Genomic DNA, 18,198 nt, shown 5'->3' with positions numbered 1-18,198 from the left:
TTTTTTTTACTTATTTCTAATCTTTACAGGAAAGATGTGTGGAGACATTTCACTGCAGCTAATGTAGAAGGAAATGCTGGGTACATTTGCAAATACTGTGCCAAATCATATTTTAAGAATGCAACTTTGATGCAGAATCATCTGGCCAAGTGCATAAAGTTCCCTCAGCGCTCACAACAAACAACCTCTGACAAAAGTCCCTCTACTTCTATTCAAGGTGAAAATGATGAATCAGACACCTTATCGATAACAACAGCTCATGGTCCTCCTGGAATCAGAAGTGTTTGTTGACTCAATGGAGGAACGTAGTCAAAGAAATGCTGATGAATGTCTTGCTCGAGATGTGTATGCAACTGGTTCACGTCTGGTGCTCACAGGCAATGTGTATTGGAAGAGATTTCTGAATGTTCTTCGCCCAGCATACACCCCTCCAACCAGACATGCTTTATCTACTCATTTGCTGGATGCAGAGTTCAACAAAGTTCAAGAGAAGGTCAAGGAAATCATAGAAAAAGGAGACTGTATTGCAATCATCTCTGATGGGTGTTGAATGTTCGTGGGCAAGGAATAACTAACTACATTTCCACCCCTCAACCAGTATTCTGCAAGAGCACAGACACAAGGGACAACAGACACACCGGTCTCTACATTGCAGATGAGCTGAAGGCAGTCATCAATGACCTTGGACCACATAAAGTATTTTCACTGGTGACAGACAATGCTGTGAACATGAAGGCTGCTTGGTCTAAAGTGGAGGAGTCCTACCCTCACATCACACCCATTGGCTGTGCTGCTAATGCATTGAATCTGGTCCTCAAGGACATCATGGCACTGAAAACAATGGATATCCTCTACAAGAGAGCCAATGAAATGGTTAGGTATGTGAAGGGTCATCAAGTTATAGCAGCAATCTACCTCACCAAGCAAAGTGAGAAGAATAAGAGCACCACATTGAAGCTGCCCAGCAACACCCATTGGGGTGGTGTTGTCATGTTTGACAGTCTCCTGGAGGGGAAGGAGTCTCTCCAAGAAATGGCCATATCACAGTCTGCCGATATGGACAGCCCCATCAAGACGATCCTCCTGGATGATGTATGTTGGGATAGAGTGGTCACCTCACCTGTCATTACTACCGTGTCTCGCCAACTTGGCCTGGATGAGGGCAAGGTTCTTGGCAGTCTGACGAAGTACACTTCCAAGCAAGGGCTTTGGGATGGAAATGCAACATGGCAGTCGTGGCAACATCTTATCATATCCTATCAACCTGTGATAAATTAAATTGATTGGACATGATTTGGAAATGCACACGCCTGTCTATATAAGGTCCCACAGTTGACAGTGCATGTCAGAGCAAAAACCAAGAAATGAGGTCGAAGGAATTGTCCGTAGAGCTCAGAGACAGGATTGTGTCGAGGCACAGATCTGGGGAAGGGTACCAACACCTTTCTGCAGCATTGTAGGTCCCCAAGAACACAGTGGCGTCCATCATTCTTAAATGGAAGAAGTTTGGAACCACAAAGACTCTTCCTAGAACTGGCCGCCCAACCAAACTGAGCAATCGGGGAGAAGGGCCTTGGTCAGGGAAGTGACCAAGAACCGATGGTCAGTCTGACAGAGTTCCTCTGTGGAGATGGGACAACCTTCCAAAAGGGCAACCATCTCTGCAGCACTCCACCAATCAGGCCTTGATGGTACAGTGGCCAGACGGAAGCCAATCCTCAGTAAAAGGCACATGACAGCCCACTTGGAATTTGCTAAAAGGCACCTAAAGGATTCTCAGACCATGAGAAACAAGATTCTCTCGTATAATGACCTGAATGCCAAGCATCACACCTGGAGGAAACCTGGCATCATCCCGACGATGAAGTATGGTGGTGGCAGCATCATGCTGTGTGGATGTTTTTCAGTGGCAGGGAGACTAGCCAGGAGCAAAGTACAGAGAGAGATCCTTGATGAAAATCTGCTCCAGAGCACTCAGGACCTCAGACTGGGGCAAAGATTCACCTTCCAACAGGACAACAACCCTAAGCACACAGCCAAGACACCACAAGAGTGGCTTTGGGACAAGTCTCTGAATGTCCTTGAGTGTCCCAGCCAGAGCCCGAACTTGAACCCCATCGAACATCTCTGGAGAGACCTGAAAATAGCTGTGCAGCAACTCTCCCCATCCAACCTGACAGAGCTTGAGAGGATCTGCAGAGAAGAATGGGAGAAACTCCCCAAATACAGGTGTGCCAAGCTTGTAGCGTCATACCCAAGAAGACTCAAGGCTGTAATCGCTGCAAAAGGGCCTTCAACAAAGTACTGAGTAAAGGGTCTGAATACTTATGTAAATGTTATTTTTTTATACATTTGCAAACATTTCTAAACCTGTTTTTGCTTTGTCATTTTGGGGTATTGTGTGTAGATTGAGGATTTATTTATTTTTAATCAATTTTAGAATAAGGCTGTAACGGAACAAAATGTGGAAAAACTCAAGGGGTCTGAATACTTTCCGAATACACTATTTTAATTGTTTTGTGATGTAATTCCCTTAATCTTGCCTTGGCAGCAGCTAATGGGGATAACTCAAATACAAATATATATATATATATATTTATATATACACACACACACACACTTGACTTAAGGATGGTTGCTGACTCTTATAGTCTCGATAAGTAGATGGGGTAAAGGTTAATGGTCAATTCATACCCGTATGAAAATCAGAGCGCTGGAGTCTCCCACTTTGTACTTCCCCTCAGACACCTTGGTCATTGGGAACTGGGCGGGGCAGGAGCAGCGGCCCAGGATCTCCCGCACCTGGAGAAGAGATAACACAGGCCTGTTTAACACCCACAGCCAATGAAACATGACACTCCATATTCACACAGCTACAGAAAGGAACAACAAGAAGCACAAACTGTTCAGTCTCTGTTCAACCTTCCTTATTCTTCATTTCAACTCTTCCTATGAGATCATGCTTACTCATATCCATGATCATGACCAAATCCCCTCTGGTCCTGAGCTGTGTGTGTGTCAACAGCACAGTGACTTTATTACATTAGGGTGAGACATGGCTAGCCCTGTTTGTCTATGCGTGTCTCAGCTTTCAGCAGAGCAGAGGTCCCTCAGTACCTGAGTAATAGAGGGCCCTCCCCTCCCTCGCCAATTATTGCCTCAGCTGCCTGGAACACTTAGTCCAGCTCGTTGCTGCAGTATAAAATGTCATCAAGGAATACACATAAAGCTAGATAAAAATGAAAAGAGTTCACATTACAACACACACACACACACACTGCTGTAGGGACCTCCTGACCGCAGAGCAGTACTTTGATGGGCAATAAGGTGAGGCTCTAACTAAAGTCAAAGGGATGACGTAAATGAGCCTGTGGTTCCAGTGGTGTTTTGGGTTGAGAGAGAGAGACAGCTCTGGTACTGTGCTGTATGTGGTTGGGGTGCTTATTAAGCACAGTGGAGTCAGACAGAACTCTAGGGTGGGGGCGAGAGAGGCCTGCGTTGCGAGGGCTCTCTCTCTCGACCGGGATTGGCCAACTTTGATGTTATTCTTGGCAGCTCTCTCAGACAAAGGCGTGTGCACACTTGTGGACCGAGAGACGGTGAGGAGAGAGAGAGAGAGAGACCGACAACATCACAGAGGACAAAGAGAGGCGAGCTGAGCAAGGACAAACAAACGGGGACTGCTGTACTCCATATGTACTGTATAGACAGGAGCACATGTCCCGTCTAAACACATTAGAGAAACAAGGGAAAGGCTCTCAGTAGTCGCTCAAGGAATTAATCACACTAAGAAAATAAATAAGATGAAGAGAAATTGAATTAGATCAACATAGATGAAATAAGACCTAGCCAGGTATCCATTGAAGAAGACAGTATACCATCCATATAAAGTATATTAGCTAGATGCAGCATCAGTGTTACAGGTTATGACTGGCTCATTTTCCAGATTATGGCTTATTCAAGAGATTAGGGAGGGACCTTGTTATTTTCCTAAAATAGCTGTCTTTATTCCCCCTACTAATTAAAGTGAGGGGGGAATCAGTGTTAAGTCTCTACGTCTCACCTGTCTCCCCATTACTACATACTAAATCATTAGCCTCCCACTGCCTTCTCTCTCTCTCTCTACTGAATTCTGTTTCCTGTTTTCTTTCTCCCACTCTCTCCTTCTCCATCTGCTAGTCTATCAGTCCCTCTTCATCTCTTTCTATCGTCCCTCAGTCTCTCACAGAGTCTTTCTCTGTCTGTCATTTATTTCTTTCACTGCTCTTTTCTGCTCTGCTTGCTCTCCAAGTCTCCTTTTAGTCTCTCAGTCGTTCTTTCACTATGTGGACAAACCCTGTTTGGAAAAACCCCAGCCAGTGAGTTAATGGAAATATCCCCCTGGTTACAGAAACACACAGCCTGATCCTTCCTTTTTTTAACAGACAGTTTGTTTTCTTTTTTCTTTCTTTAGTACAGCCTTTCAGTTGTCTCTCCTTCCAGCCCCAGAAGACACCTCCCACAACCCCTTTGGGCTGAGGTCATAAGTTTTCCTCCCGAGGAGGTCATAGAGTTGAGGGTTGTAAATATACAGTGAAAATATCAACCCTGTTACAAAAAGATCCCTCAAAGACACATGGTCTGAGACATTGCAATCAATGACACAAATTGAGCTTTGTTTAAATATCAGTTAACTATTTCATATAAGCGTTGTGGAATCTAATTGCATCATCCCAAATCACATTTTGGTGACTGCTGTGTCTTAGCTAAAACAACAACTGACCTTGTACAACACAACAAGCTCAGAGAATCACTCAAAAACACACACAAGAGCGTGAGACTAAAACACTGATGTGGAACAGTGCTAAGGGAGGGAAAACGCGAGGTCACGCAGGAAGCATGTGGAACTGGAGCGCTGTGAGAGAGAGCTAGGGGATGAATTATGGATGGGTGTCGGTCACATGGGGAACGTGCCCGAAGAGCTGTGACGTGTGTGTGAGAGAGAGAGAGAGACAGAGAAAGAACCAAGGCCCTACATCTGCAGTTAGATTCAGACAGTCTCACAATACACCCCTATCTATACTAGGAAGGAATTTACTGTAATCATCTCAAGATCAGCTGGAGAATGTTCACATGTATCTGTAGGGATGGTATGAAAACAGATGAATTAGTGTTCCTGGGTTTGCCTTGAAGCAGGGTGTATTTGCAGGATATGTTTTTAAATGTCCCTTTGATAATGGAGTCCACACACCATACTCGTGGTCTCTGATTCTCTGCCTCCAACAGAGATTGAAGTAATCAACTCTTTATTGCCTTCCTTCCTGTCCTACATAGGGACGGAGGAGAGCGGAGGGTAGGCCATGGAGGAGATAAGGTGAGGGGTGAGGCTTTTCCAACCCCCAGGAACACACCATAGACACTGTACATCATTGGGACACACAGAGGAAATTGGATTGGTGGTGAGTGAGTGATTTGTGTATGTTAAAGATCCCTCTTCATGTAATATTTTTGGAATGTAGCAGTTATTGGCATGACGGTTGTGAAATGCCAGTTAATGACGGTCTAGCTGAGCTTTGAATCAGTTTAGTTGTGTTCCCTTAGCCACAATGTGCTAAGCTGCTTTTGCAATAAAATGATGACTGTCCCAGCCTCTGCTTCATGGTGGGGATCTCTAGAAATGACTGGGCACGTCCCAACACAAACCATACAATCAGATGAGCGATGGAAGCTTCTTGAAATTGAATCTAGGCCACAGGGAGTAGATTGGAACGGAGGAGCATATCTGGAACTTCAGGGGGGATTACTGCTTTAGCCTCTCATTTAGGCCACATCCTAAAAACACTGGATGCAGAAACCACTAAATCTTATTCAATCACCTTGTCTCAAAAGACAAACAGTCGTGGGTCAAAACAAAGAAAATGTCATTGGCCTACTCAGCCAGCATTTTTTCTCCTAGCACCGAAATTGGCGGGACTCAGGACAGGTTTACGGTGATGAAAGGGTGCTGTTGAACCAACACCCGGGGGCAGCAGCATTGTTGGATGGATCATGCGGGTGCTCGTAAGAACACTCCCTACTACATCCTACACCAACAGGCTAGACCAGCTGAGGATGGTGAGAACAGGGACCAACCGCCCGGGTTATCCAGATAAATGAGAATGTCAACTAAAACCAAGAACATTTACTTAGGGACTATGGATAGAATGGCAACACTCGAAACAATAAACCACTCTGTATTTCAGTAAGGCAAATCATATTAGTAACCTTGCTCAAGGGGGAAAATGTGGGACACCCCACTTATAATTTAAAGGAAGTGTTGTTTTTCTGGAAACCTATTTTTTGACCACATGACCACTCTTCTGCTTAGTGCTGTGTGACTAAATGAAAAACACGTGTCTACTCAGAGATTTGACAAGGGTTGGGGGAGGAGGGGTTTGAGGTAAACCAGCCGTGATAACATTGGACTGCCTCCATTTTAACACATCACATTGCCATGCAACGGACATATCTGACTTTAGGAGAAACTGATGATTTCAGAAACAGGGTTAGGGTCATTTCCAGTTCAAAATTAAATGAAAGGAAGGATTTTTGAGCTGGTGAGGTGTTCGGATCATCATGACGAGACACCAGACAATCCTCATCTCCATCCATATCACATGATGGAAGAGTGCTTTATTGTCCCCCACGATGATATCGGGGAGGGGACTGTGGAACGGTCTCTGTCCATCCGTCCTTTCGTTAGTCACACATGATATCTCAGACAGCACCGGACGAAACCTGGGTGAATGCGTCTGCCATAGAGATCCGGCTTTTACAAAATGGCACTGATTGGCCCAAGGCGGGAGATTTAGTAATGAACTGAAATGTGTGTGTATCATTAGTGGGGGACAACATGTTTACTGTTGCCTTGTTGTTTTATCATCAGTCTGTAGTCTAATTGTGGTCTGCCAATGTTATATGAGTGACTGGCTATAGACAGTGATTCCTGATTCCGCCAGTCTACACCTGAGACTCCAGGCAGGGCTCAGCTGGGGGTGGGGGGGGGCGCACAAAACAAGACTACTCACCCAAACAAAAACACACATGACATTAAGCATGTGCACAAGCACAGTTCTCCAATGTAAACCTAGCTAGACATTGCAATAATGAAATAGAACTGACAACAATCTGTGAAGTCAGCCCATTGGTCTGTTTCCTGCCACATGATGGAGAGCGGAGGCGAGAGAGTGAGAGAGGTCTGTTCTGTATTAGTCAGCTGGACTAATAAATAATCATAAAATGCTAAAACATTTAGCGCCCAGTTAGTCCGTCCACTGACCTAATGTAGAAAACTCTCCCAAGAAGTGTGTGTGTGACGCTGCAAACAGAAACACTGAGTTATGCTCCCCTAGCAAAGCCCATGAGCCTGACACTGCCAGCCATGATGACCTACTTTCCCTCTCACACACACACACACACACACACACACACACACACACACACACACACACACACACACACACACACACACACACACACACACACACACACACACACACACACACACACACACACACACACATCTATCCCTGTGTGTAAAATCCATTACAGTCGGCTGTAGCAGAGTGTACAGTAAAGACACTCCAGGCATACTATCTGTTATTGTGTTTCTCTCTGTTTTCTGAGTACATGAATTGGACCATAAGGTTAATGGGGCAGAGTGTTCACAGAAGACATATAGCCCACGTCACCCCGCCTCCCACTCACCCTCTTGGTGCCTGCTCCTCTTCCTGTGTCGACACCCACACCATCAGGGCCAATCATTCCATCTCACTGTGAGATGACAGCCATAGTTTACAGTGTTGGCAACACTGGCAGTCTCTTCCTTCTCATCTCCTCTGCCACCAATAAAGCATTGCCTTATCGTCCCCAAGGGAAGTATGTGGAGGATGGGATGGGGCTGTGGGGGTTGTTGAGCATTTATTAAATGAATGACTGAGTCTTGGAGTCTGAGGGTGAAGACACATGAAACATTTTGTCTGAAAGTATGAGACCATCCTTTGAGACCTGAGGCAGAGCTCCTAGGGTCTGCTGTTATTGTCTTTGAGGCTGCATGCTGGCTGGAAAATGTGTGTGTGCCTATATGTGTGTGTGAAGCCTGCCTGTAGCATGTGAATGTGCATACGCATTAAAAGCTGTGCATGTGCATTCGTGGCCGAGTATGTTTTATGTATTCATTGTTGTTCATGAGCCTGTATCATTGTTGTACGTAGGCCACTAACCTCAAGGCCTGAATGCTCTCCAAGCCCACAGCTGAGAGAACAACACACTGCATGGCCAAGAAAACACACAGAAAGGGGTGTTTGTGTAGTTAGTTTGGCATGTCTTATTGCCATTGGATTCTGAAGGGATCTAGACAGTTTTGGGACTTATCATTATCATAGTCTCTGGAGGAGGTAGGTAAATATGGGATGGTTCATAGTTGAGAAAATCCTCTAATGTCAAAGGATAAAAGTTGTTTGGACTGTATACACAAGCCAGCAGCTGCCTGTCTCATTGTATCAAGGCACACCTGCAGGAATAGGGTCAAATGGAACATTCAGGGAGTTGAGATTATGAATGGCTGCTTATCTGTAGGCCCCACTAGAGGTAGGAACTGAGGGTTGGTGGGTGGGGGAATTTTCAGGATAGCATGACACTGGTTCCTCAAACTTCAGTAGAAAGACGTGTGTGTGTGTGTGTGTGTGTGTGTGTGTGTGTGTGTGTGTGTGTGTGTGTGTGTGTGTGTGTGTGTGTGTGTGTGTGTGTGTGTGTGTGTGTGTGTGTGTGTGTGTGTGTGTGTGTGTGTGTGTGTGTGTGTGTGTGTGCGAGATGAGTAAGAGCTGAGTGACAGGGCAGTGGGAATCAACCTGGGGTATTTACATCAGGGCTTAGTGGTAACCAGGAAAACAAACAGAGGAACTGAGTCGCCCTCAGACAACAGATACACTTCAGCTTTTCCCTGAGATATGACACCTATCTGGGGTTTCATCACACATCCTGGAGACGCTAGCCGACCTGCAGTCAGGGCAGAAAGAGGTTGACTGCTCACTGTCTAAAAACTACATTGGCCTATTTTAAAATGTGACCCTGAATCATATTTCTCACCTATACATAAGCCCATACCTAATGACTAAGTGTAGTATAGAGTAATAACACAAGGGATAAAAATAACAAATAAGTAAAGAGCAGCAGTAAATAACAATAGCGGGGCTATATATAGGGGGTACCGGTACAGAGTCAATGTGCAGGGGCACCAGTTGTCGAGGTAATATGTACATGTAGGTAGAGTTATTAAAATGACTATGCATAGATAATAACAGAGAGTAGCAGCAGCATAGAAGAGGGGGGGGGGGGGCAATGCAAATAGTCTTGGTAGCAATTAGATTAGATGTTTAGGAGTCTTATGGCTTGGGGTAGAAGCTGTTTAGAAGTCTCTTGGACCTAGACTTGGCACTCTGGTACTGCTTGCCGTGCGGTAGCAGAGAGAACAGTCTATGACTAGGGTGGCTGGAGTCTTTGACATTTTTTAGGGCCTTCCTCTGACACCGCCTGGTATAGAGGTCCTGGATGGCAGGAAGCTTGGCCCCGGTGATGTACTGGGCCGTACGCACTACCCTCTGCAGTGCCTTGAGGTTGGAGGCCAAAAAGTTGCCATACCAGGCAGTGATGCAACCAGTCAGGATGCTCTCGATGGTGTAGCTGTAAAACTTTTTGAGGATCTGAGGACCCATGCCAAATCTTTTCAGTCTCCTGGGGGGGAATAGGTTTTGTCGTGCCCTCTTCACGACTGTCTTGATGTGCTTGGACCATGTTAGTTTGTTGGTGATGTGGACACCAAGGAACTTGAAACTCTCAACCTTCTCCACTACAGCCCCGTCGATGAGAATGGGGGCGTGCTCGGCCCTCCTTTTCCTGTAGTCCACAATCATCTTCTTTGTCTTGATCACATTGAGGGAGAGGTTGTTGTCCTGGCACAAACACTGCCTGGTCTCTGACCTCCTCCCTATAGGCTGTCTCATCGTTGTCGGTGATCAGGCCTACCACTGTTGTGTCATGGGCAAACTTAATGATGGTGTTGGAGTCGTGCCTGGCCGTGCAGTCATGAGTGATCCATTGCAATAAATGACATTACATGCTGTCATGTAACCGAATGGCATCCTAAGAGTGATCAGGAAACTATCCCTGAGCCAGACTCCTGCCGGCACTTAAATTGTTTATGTCAGTTAACCCACAGACCAAAGCTGATCACCAGGGTTAAAGAACTCCTGTCCTCAGCTGTCTTCCTAAACACCTCCTCTAAACAGCCTTCAATATTTCATGTGCTGGGTGCCAGGACTCTGGTCGTTAATTAATAGAAGTGGAGTGTCAGTGATTGATAATTGCACCTATGATAACCCTCTGAACCACTGTCGTCAAGACAAACAATTTGTCAATAAAGTTAAAGAGTGTAAAGGAGGGTTCAAGGAGAGTTGATGGATTTGCCAAGAGACATAGGGGAGAGAAAAGGGAAAAAGAGGGCGAGAAAAACCCCTGACACGCCACAAGGCAAGCATGACTGCTCTGCACACTGCTGGTGTCACAGCTGTGGACCAATGAAAATATCACTAAGCCCTTCAACTTTATTTCTCTCCCTCTATCTCTCATCACTAGAGACAATGAGGTTTCCAGTAATTCCACAGAAACTAATCCCCTGGGAAGCTACTATATCGAAAAGAGAAGAGGGGAATGCCAGGGCGAGTGCAATGCAGAGAATACTCGTGACTAAGGTTATGGATGACCCATGATGCATTGCGGCATAGTGGTGATTCAGTGGCTGGCTTTGTTGATCGTTATTGAAACTAAAACCCTCCAGTCATACAAAAGTTGGATTTCTGTTCATTTACTGGTCTATATAGTCTGGATATGGGCCGACATTGACTGGCCTGCCTCTGTATCATTATGATCCAGACAAGGTCAGTTCCAAAAGAGATATTAAATACTGTATGAGGAGAGCTATCGACCAAAATGTATTTCAACGAGCTGCAATAATTTGAACAGGATGCTGTAGCACATTTACAGGAACACAGTGCAGTACTGTAATGCTATACTCTTTAATACCATGCAGGACTGTGGCTAATAATGCTGCTATGCTGTGTTCCTCCCCCTTTCTGTGCCCTCCTGATTTCTTACTGAGAGAACTGCCTCATGTTGCTGATGCAGGCAGTTTTCCTCCAGCACCCAGGCACTTTATTCAGGTAGACAGAAAGAGGCTTTCGGGGTAGCAGAAATGTGTGTAGTTCACTCAGTGTGCATGGTGAGTCATACTGCCCCTTGGAAAATGGGACACAGCAAGTGCATGTCCCTGACTATCTCTTAGTGGTGTGGGTGGATGGGTGTGTACACTGTACACCATAATGATAAGGTAAGACACCAGGTCTCACCCCCTTGCCCTCGCACATTCTCATAGGAACATCAGCAGTTAGCCTTGATTAAAGAGGTCTGAAATAGTAATAATAGCGTATAAAACCGGTTATGGCAGTAAGTGTATGTGGGCGCTGGTACTAGGTCAGAGGTTGGGTACATAGTACCTCTGTATGCCCTCAGAAGCCAGTGTTCATGGTTGTGATCCAGCAATTAGTGCTCGGCCATCTGAGTACTATAGAGGGCCAAGTGGGCATGAGTATGTCTGCTGTCTCTCCCCTGCTCTCTCTCTCATCTGTGGTGTGAAAGGATGCCATTGTCCTCACTCCGCTCATCCGCACCAAAATATGAACTCCTCTCTCCCTCATAACCCAAGCACATGTTCCACCAGCTAACCTCTGTCTGCCTGTTAGTCTCTCTGTCTCTAACGATGTCTCTCTCGTGCTCACACACACACGTCTGTCTGGCAGCCAGGCTGCAATGTGGACCAGCCAGTGGGACTGGACGTTGAGGGGTAGAACACTGCTTTGCAGCCCAGGGGAAAACACTACACCCCACCTGAATGCAAATGGAAGCATCAAGTTATAAATGGATAATAGATTGTGTATAAAAGTGTAACATCAGCATGTATCCATCTATGATAATACTTATCAAACAGCTGCACTGTTCCACATGAACAAATAACAAGGAGCAGTAGCTCCCCTGGCTGCCAACCACCTCGTAGAGGCAGTGGCTGAACTGACATTTCACCCTGGAGGAGTCCTTGAGAAATGTCACGAGATACCCACATATCATTTAGAGCCTGTGAGTGAGATCATTTGTGGAATTAGGAGGCAAACACGCCGACACAGATCAGTAAGGCAGCGTCCACCTTGAACACACACAGGAGAACAGGGTGTAGTGACATCAACATGTCAGGGAGATGTGTTTTTCAAAGCGGGCCCTTCACTTCTGGCACAGTAATGTTTTTAACTCTGGGTAAGCATTTCTGTAGGTTAGGCCTACTTTCAACTGCTCCATGGGTTGCTTTGGCACCATGGAACACAACATAAATTGTTTATCTTGCACAAGGGCAGGGGAGGTCTTGTTTTAGGACATTTGATTTCTCTCATAACTTGTTTTTGGTCAATATCGGTGAATGTATTGAGGATGAAAACGTGCTGCATCCTAGGCCTACTGCACACTTATGGAAATGTTATGTTATGAGGGGATTGTGTGCAGTCCGTTCCCAAACGACATTTTAGGTATATCAGAAAATCAATACACCTGAGATATTACTTACCAACTCATCTAAGTTTCTCATGTCACACAGCACCCTCTGTTTCTGTTGCCAATGTGCATAAGGGGCAGGCTCGGGTTCATCAACCACACTCTCCTTGCGAACGAAAGCCCTGCTTATTGGAAGTAGGCTTGGGCTGGGCTCCCCCTGGTTCTCCTGGTCCCGGATCTCCTCCTCGATCTCCTCCTCCAGCTGGATCAGCATCGGGGCCAGCATACCGAACTTGGCCCCGCGCCGCGCCACCTCCAGCAGGCACAGCACAAAGTTCTTCTCGTTGCATTTCTCCACTATGTCGTTGGTTTCGAACATCAGAACATCCTTGATCCAGAGCTCCTGACGACACCAGCTGATGAAATTGGACACGTTATCCCGAGCCAAAAACGACCCAGGGACCACGTTGCGCGACTGAAAAACCACATCCTTGGTTGGCATCCTCAATGACTGTGCAACCTCCGGGTACTCCATTTGGAAGTCCAGCGCTGCGCGATTCACATTGTTGGCATGCCGACAGAGGGCACAGCCAGTCTCCAGCCCTTCCATAAAGGTGTCCGCCGTTATATCCAGGTCATACAGCGTGTTAAACCACTCGGCCAGGTCCTCCTTCATGGCATACAGGTATTCCTCGCTGGACTTGAACGGCCGGATGCTTTTGGAAGCAGCAGACTGGATGTTACTCTGATCAGCCATATTGTCCTGATATGTATCAATGCAGGCTAGTCCTACTTAATAATTCCCGGTTGTCTCATTACATAAGCGCTCCAAAACCATATGGAGCAGAGCAAAATAACCGAGTCGACGCACCCATGACAAGCGCGCATCTGCGGTATCTCAATCGAGGTCCTTGAAGGAATCCTTTGTATTGTTAAAACATATTGACATCATGCGAGGCAGCCGTGGCGCATGGATGCGTTTTCCGGATGTATGTGTGATACCCATTTCCTTTAATGAGCGCATCTCTATTTCTCACGGAGTTCCAACTGCGGACGAGAAAGAAAAAGGTATGGTTAGCTACAGATGGATACACACCCAACGCATAAATCTTCCAGGTATCCTTGACCTACTATGTCTGTGAATAGACAATGCGTCGCGATAATCATGTTGCTGGTTTGCATGGATGGTCCAAATCACGTCTTCGCAGTATCCCTCAATAGAATGACCCTCAGCACTGACCAGTGGCAGGTTTCACAGTTCACTTGCCGTGTAACAGTCTCCCTAGCTCCCATTTTGCAGAGCCTCCTGTTCTGAACATGCTGAACTGCTCTAGTTTAGACAGGTTGAGTGATTCAGTGGCATATGCCATTATGAGGGATAAACGCCTGTAGATGGGAGAAAAAAAGCGTAACCCTGTACTTACCGCCTGATAATTTAATATAGAGTTTATACTAGAGTGAAAAACTGTTATGTATTCGTAATTAAACACGTATAGCAATTGCTAGAGAACAAACAGCTGACCCGCGCACCACGTGCCAAAAAAAACATGAGAGTGCTAGAATAAATTAAAATTAGATAAACAGGTGGCTGGATTAGCCAAGCAGCCAGGGTCTTAAAATGCACATCATTCATCGATAGGACTTCAAATCGTGGTAATGACCGCACCGGGTGTGTGGATATGACCGAGATTTCCTATATAACTAACAACTTTTCATAAAGCAATAATTAGCACATGTAATTCTTACCTACCTTTGAAAATGGAATGTTGTCAAGAACGGACCGTTTGTCGATCAGGCTCATTCAGTAAAACAAATCGAATCCAGCCCCACGAACAAAAACTGTAATAGACTACAACTTGAATGAGTTCAAAAGTGTAAGACACAAGTCGTTTTAAATCAACCCTCTCATGTAGGCTATTTTTTTCATTGTCGTCTTCAACACCAAGTTACTTTCCTCCCAGGACACTGGGCAATAAAAAATGGGAGGCGAGTCCATTTCCTCGGGATTGAAAAAGCAGACAAAAACGTCAGGGAAACGTTATTAGCATGTCAACAGGCAGCCCACATGTTCGAAGTGCGTCAAATTCAAGCATAACCATTTTAACATAGGAAAAATATGTCCAATTACTAATAGCTTATTGAAATCACTCCAAATGAATCAAATTAATATTACAATGTTACAACGATGCAGCCTTGAGATAGCAACAGTTACACTACTTCAATTTGCAACAATGTAGGCTACGAATGTTGCACGTTGGGCTGTGATATATATGGATGGCGGGAGCCGTCAGGCGAAAACAATTATATGTATGATTTTTTTTCTGTGTGCACTGTGTATAATTGAAAACCGAATGTAAAACCGGGTGAGGAGAACGAAGTGTTGGGGAACCAGAGAGGAAGAGGCTAAGCGAGAAGGATAACTGGGCACAAAATCTGTCTTCTCCGGGAGGTGGCGTTTTTATGGTCACCAAACGAGGAGTTTTTGTATGGAGGTCAATGAGAGTGTCGAATTTGGTTCACAAAACATATTACTTATTTGATCGAATAGATGTTTCGGAATGATTAGGTTGTTATGAGTTTACTGACTTAAGTAGGACACGTGACATCCCGGCAACTTTGAGAAAAAACACTTTAGGCCTATATCGGTTGTGCCAGTTGTCACTAGTTACCACAGCCACAAAGTCATAAACCCCGCCCATTTCTACCATTCATCTTCTTCAAATTTGATTTTAAATCGAACCTTACGGCTAACCTTATGCCTAACCCTAAATTAAAACCAGAAAGCAAATGTTTGTTTTCATGAATGTTTACGATATAGCCAATTTTGATTTTGTGGCTGCGGTGACTAGTGGAAACAGTTGTGCCACACTCTCATTGGCTACAATTGGCCCGACCTGATCTTGCCTCCTACCGACTGCCTTCCATTTTTGAAGGAATGTATTTTAATTGTTAGAGTGGCCACCAGAGTAGGCCCTGTTTCCCAAAGGCATTTTACGTTCGTCGTTAGAACCTTCGTAGGAGCGTCGTTAAATATCCGAGCTATTTCCCAAAACCAGCGTTACTAAACTTGCTATTCAAAACGCTCGTTATTTAACGACTGCATCAGACCACTCGTAGAACAGCTAAGTAGCCTACGTCGTTAATGCGTCTTCGCCCTTCCGCGTCACTTTATACACAGAATTAAGGTGTGTGTCTTTCTGTGACCATTTCTTTGCTGACAAGCGAAGGATAGTTATTTAATTAACCTAACAAGCGAAGGATATATTTTTATTTAACTAGGCAAGTCCGTTAAAAACAAATTCTTATTTACAATGACGGCCTACCAGAAGTCAAAATGCCTCATGCGGGGACGGGGGCTGGGATTAAAAATAAAATATAGGACTAAACACACATCACGACAAGAGAGACCTAAAACAACAACACAGCATGGCAGCAACACAACATGGAAGCAGCACAAAACCTGGTACAAACATTATTGGGCACAGACAACAGCACAAAACGCAAGACGGTAGAGACAACAATAAATCACGCGAAGCAGCTACAACTGTCTGTAATTGTCCATAATGAAGAGATGGAGATAAAATGGTCCAGTTTGAGTATTTTTTTGCAGCTCGTTCCAGTCACTAATATAATAGGCTAAATAATAAGATGAATACAGTATAGGCTACATAGACCTAAATATTTGAACTCAATTTAATGGTAATAAAATTGTTTTACTTAGCTATTTGTCTCCAGTCGTCAGAAATGTTTGCCTCTATATAGAATATTTCATGATATTTAACATGTGCGCAATGATGTGCCTATTCTTGATTTAGTGCATTATTATAGGCTAAGCATTAGCCGCCTCAATATTTGTAGCCATAGGTGAAACAATACATGATCAAAAGTATGTGGACCACTAGATGTTGGAATATTGCTGAGGGGACTTACTTCCATTCAGCCACAAAGGCATTAGTGAGGTTGGGCAATTAATCCGGGCCCGTAGTAGGCATTCCAATTCATCCCGATGGGGTTGAAGTCAGGGCTCTGTGCAGGCCAGTCAAGCTCTTCCACACTGATCTCAACAAACCATTTCTGTTTGAACCTCGGTTTGTGCACAGGGGCATTGCCATGCTGAAACAAGAAAGGGCCTTCCCCAAACTGTTGCCACAAAGTTGCAAGCACAGAATAATCTATAATGTCATTGTATGCTGTAGCGTTAAGATGTCCCTTCTCTGGAACTAAGGGGCCTAGCCCGAACCATGAAAAACAGCCCCGGACCATTATTTATCCTCTGCCAAACTTTACAGTTGGCACTATGCATTGGGGCAGGTAGCATTCTCCTGGCATCCGCCAAAGCCAGATTAGTCCGTCGGACTGCCAGATATGGTGAAGCGTGATTCATCACTCCAGAGAACGCGTTTCCACTGCTCCAGAGTCCAATGGCGGTGAGCTTTACATTACTTCAGCCGATGCTTGGCATTGTGCATGGTGATCTTAGGCTTGTGTACGGCTGCTCGGCCAATGAAACCCATTTCATGAAGCTCCCGATGAACAGTTATTGTGCTGACATTGCTTCCAGAGGCAGTTTGGAACTCGGTAGTGAGTGTTGCAACCGAAGACAGACGATTTTTACACGCTACGTGCTCCAGCACTTGGCGGTCCCGTTCTGCGAGTTTGTGTGGCCTACCACTTCGTGGCTGAGCTGTTGTTGCTCCTAGACGTTTCCACTTCCCAATAACAACACTTACAGTTGACTGTGGCAACTCTAGCAGGGCAGAAATTTGACTAACTGACTTGTTGGAAAGGTGGCATCCAATGACTGTGCCAAGTTGAAAGTCACTGAGCTCTTCAGTAAGGCCATTCTACTGCCAATGTTTTTCTATGGAGATCTCATGGCTGTGGGCTCGAATTTATACACTTGTCAGCAACGGGTGTGGCTGAAATAGCCGAATCCACTCATTTGAAGGGGTGTCCACATACTTTTGTATATATAGTGTATCTCTCTAGGAGCTGATCTTCTAATGTTATTATAAAAAAAATTAAGGTACAATTGGAAAGGGAGAAGGCTGATCCGAGAGCAGTACTGCTTCTTTCGATCCTATCAGTATTGACACTTTTCAACGACTCACTTAGCGAACCTCTCTGCGTAGTGTTTTGGGAAATGCGTGTTAACATCTTCGGCGGTTGTAAGAAAGTTGCATCGTTAAAACATCGTATGCCTAAATTCCATCCCTAAAGGAAAATTGGGCACTGGCCATATAATGGATAATCTGTGGGGGAACTCCACTTTACCAGCAAGGTTGGGGAGTAACGGATTACATGTAATCTGTTACATGTAAAGGATTACAAAAACGGTAACTGTAATCCGTTACATTAACAGCAAAAATATTGTAATCGGATTACCGATACTTTTGAAAAACTAGATTACTTCGAGGATTACTTTTAAATTCAGAAAGAATGTTAGCGGAAAATTTTTTTGACACTGTTTTCTCAATGACATTCAAATTAAAAAAAGGCGAAAATTTAAATTTGTTCCACCTGAGCGAGTCTGACCACAAATCAGAGACCACCACTATGATGACACACCAAATGTGTTTGATGGATCGC

The 18,198-nt window shown here is 44.9% G+C and overlaps 1 protein-coding gene across 1 annotated transcript in view; it reads right to left on the bottom strand.

The window, feature by feature from the left end:
• Positions 1 to 14,876, bottom strand: part of LOC139576718 (GAS2-like protein 1) — a 42,172-nt gene extending 27,296 nt beyond the window's left edge. The window contains exons 1-3 of the mRNA XM_071403091.1: positions 14,360 to 14,876; positions 12,683 to 13,656; positions 2,695 to 2,802 (exon numbers count right to left, since the gene is read on the bottom strand). Coding sequence (XP_071259192.1) covers positions 2,695 to 2,802; positions 12,683 to 13,366 — 792 coding nt within the window. The 5' untranslated portion in view covers positions 13,367 to 13,656; positions 14,360 to 14,876. The remainder of the gene's footprint in view (positions 1 to 2,694; positions 2,803 to 12,682; positions 13,657 to 14,359) is intronic.
• Between the last annotated feature and the right edge of the window lie 3,322 nt (positions 14,877 to 18,198).

This window comes from Salvelinus alpinus, chromosome 5 (genome assembly GCF_045679555.1).
Source record: "Salvelinus alpinus chromosome 5, SLU_Salpinus.1, whole genome shotgun sequence".
NCBI classification, from domain to species: Eukaryota; Metazoa; Chordata; class Actinopteri; order Salmoniformes; family Salmonidae; genus Salvelinus; species Salvelinus alpinus.
Note: the sequence above shows the minus strand (reverse complement) of the source record. Positions and strands in the feature narration are given on the sequence as shown.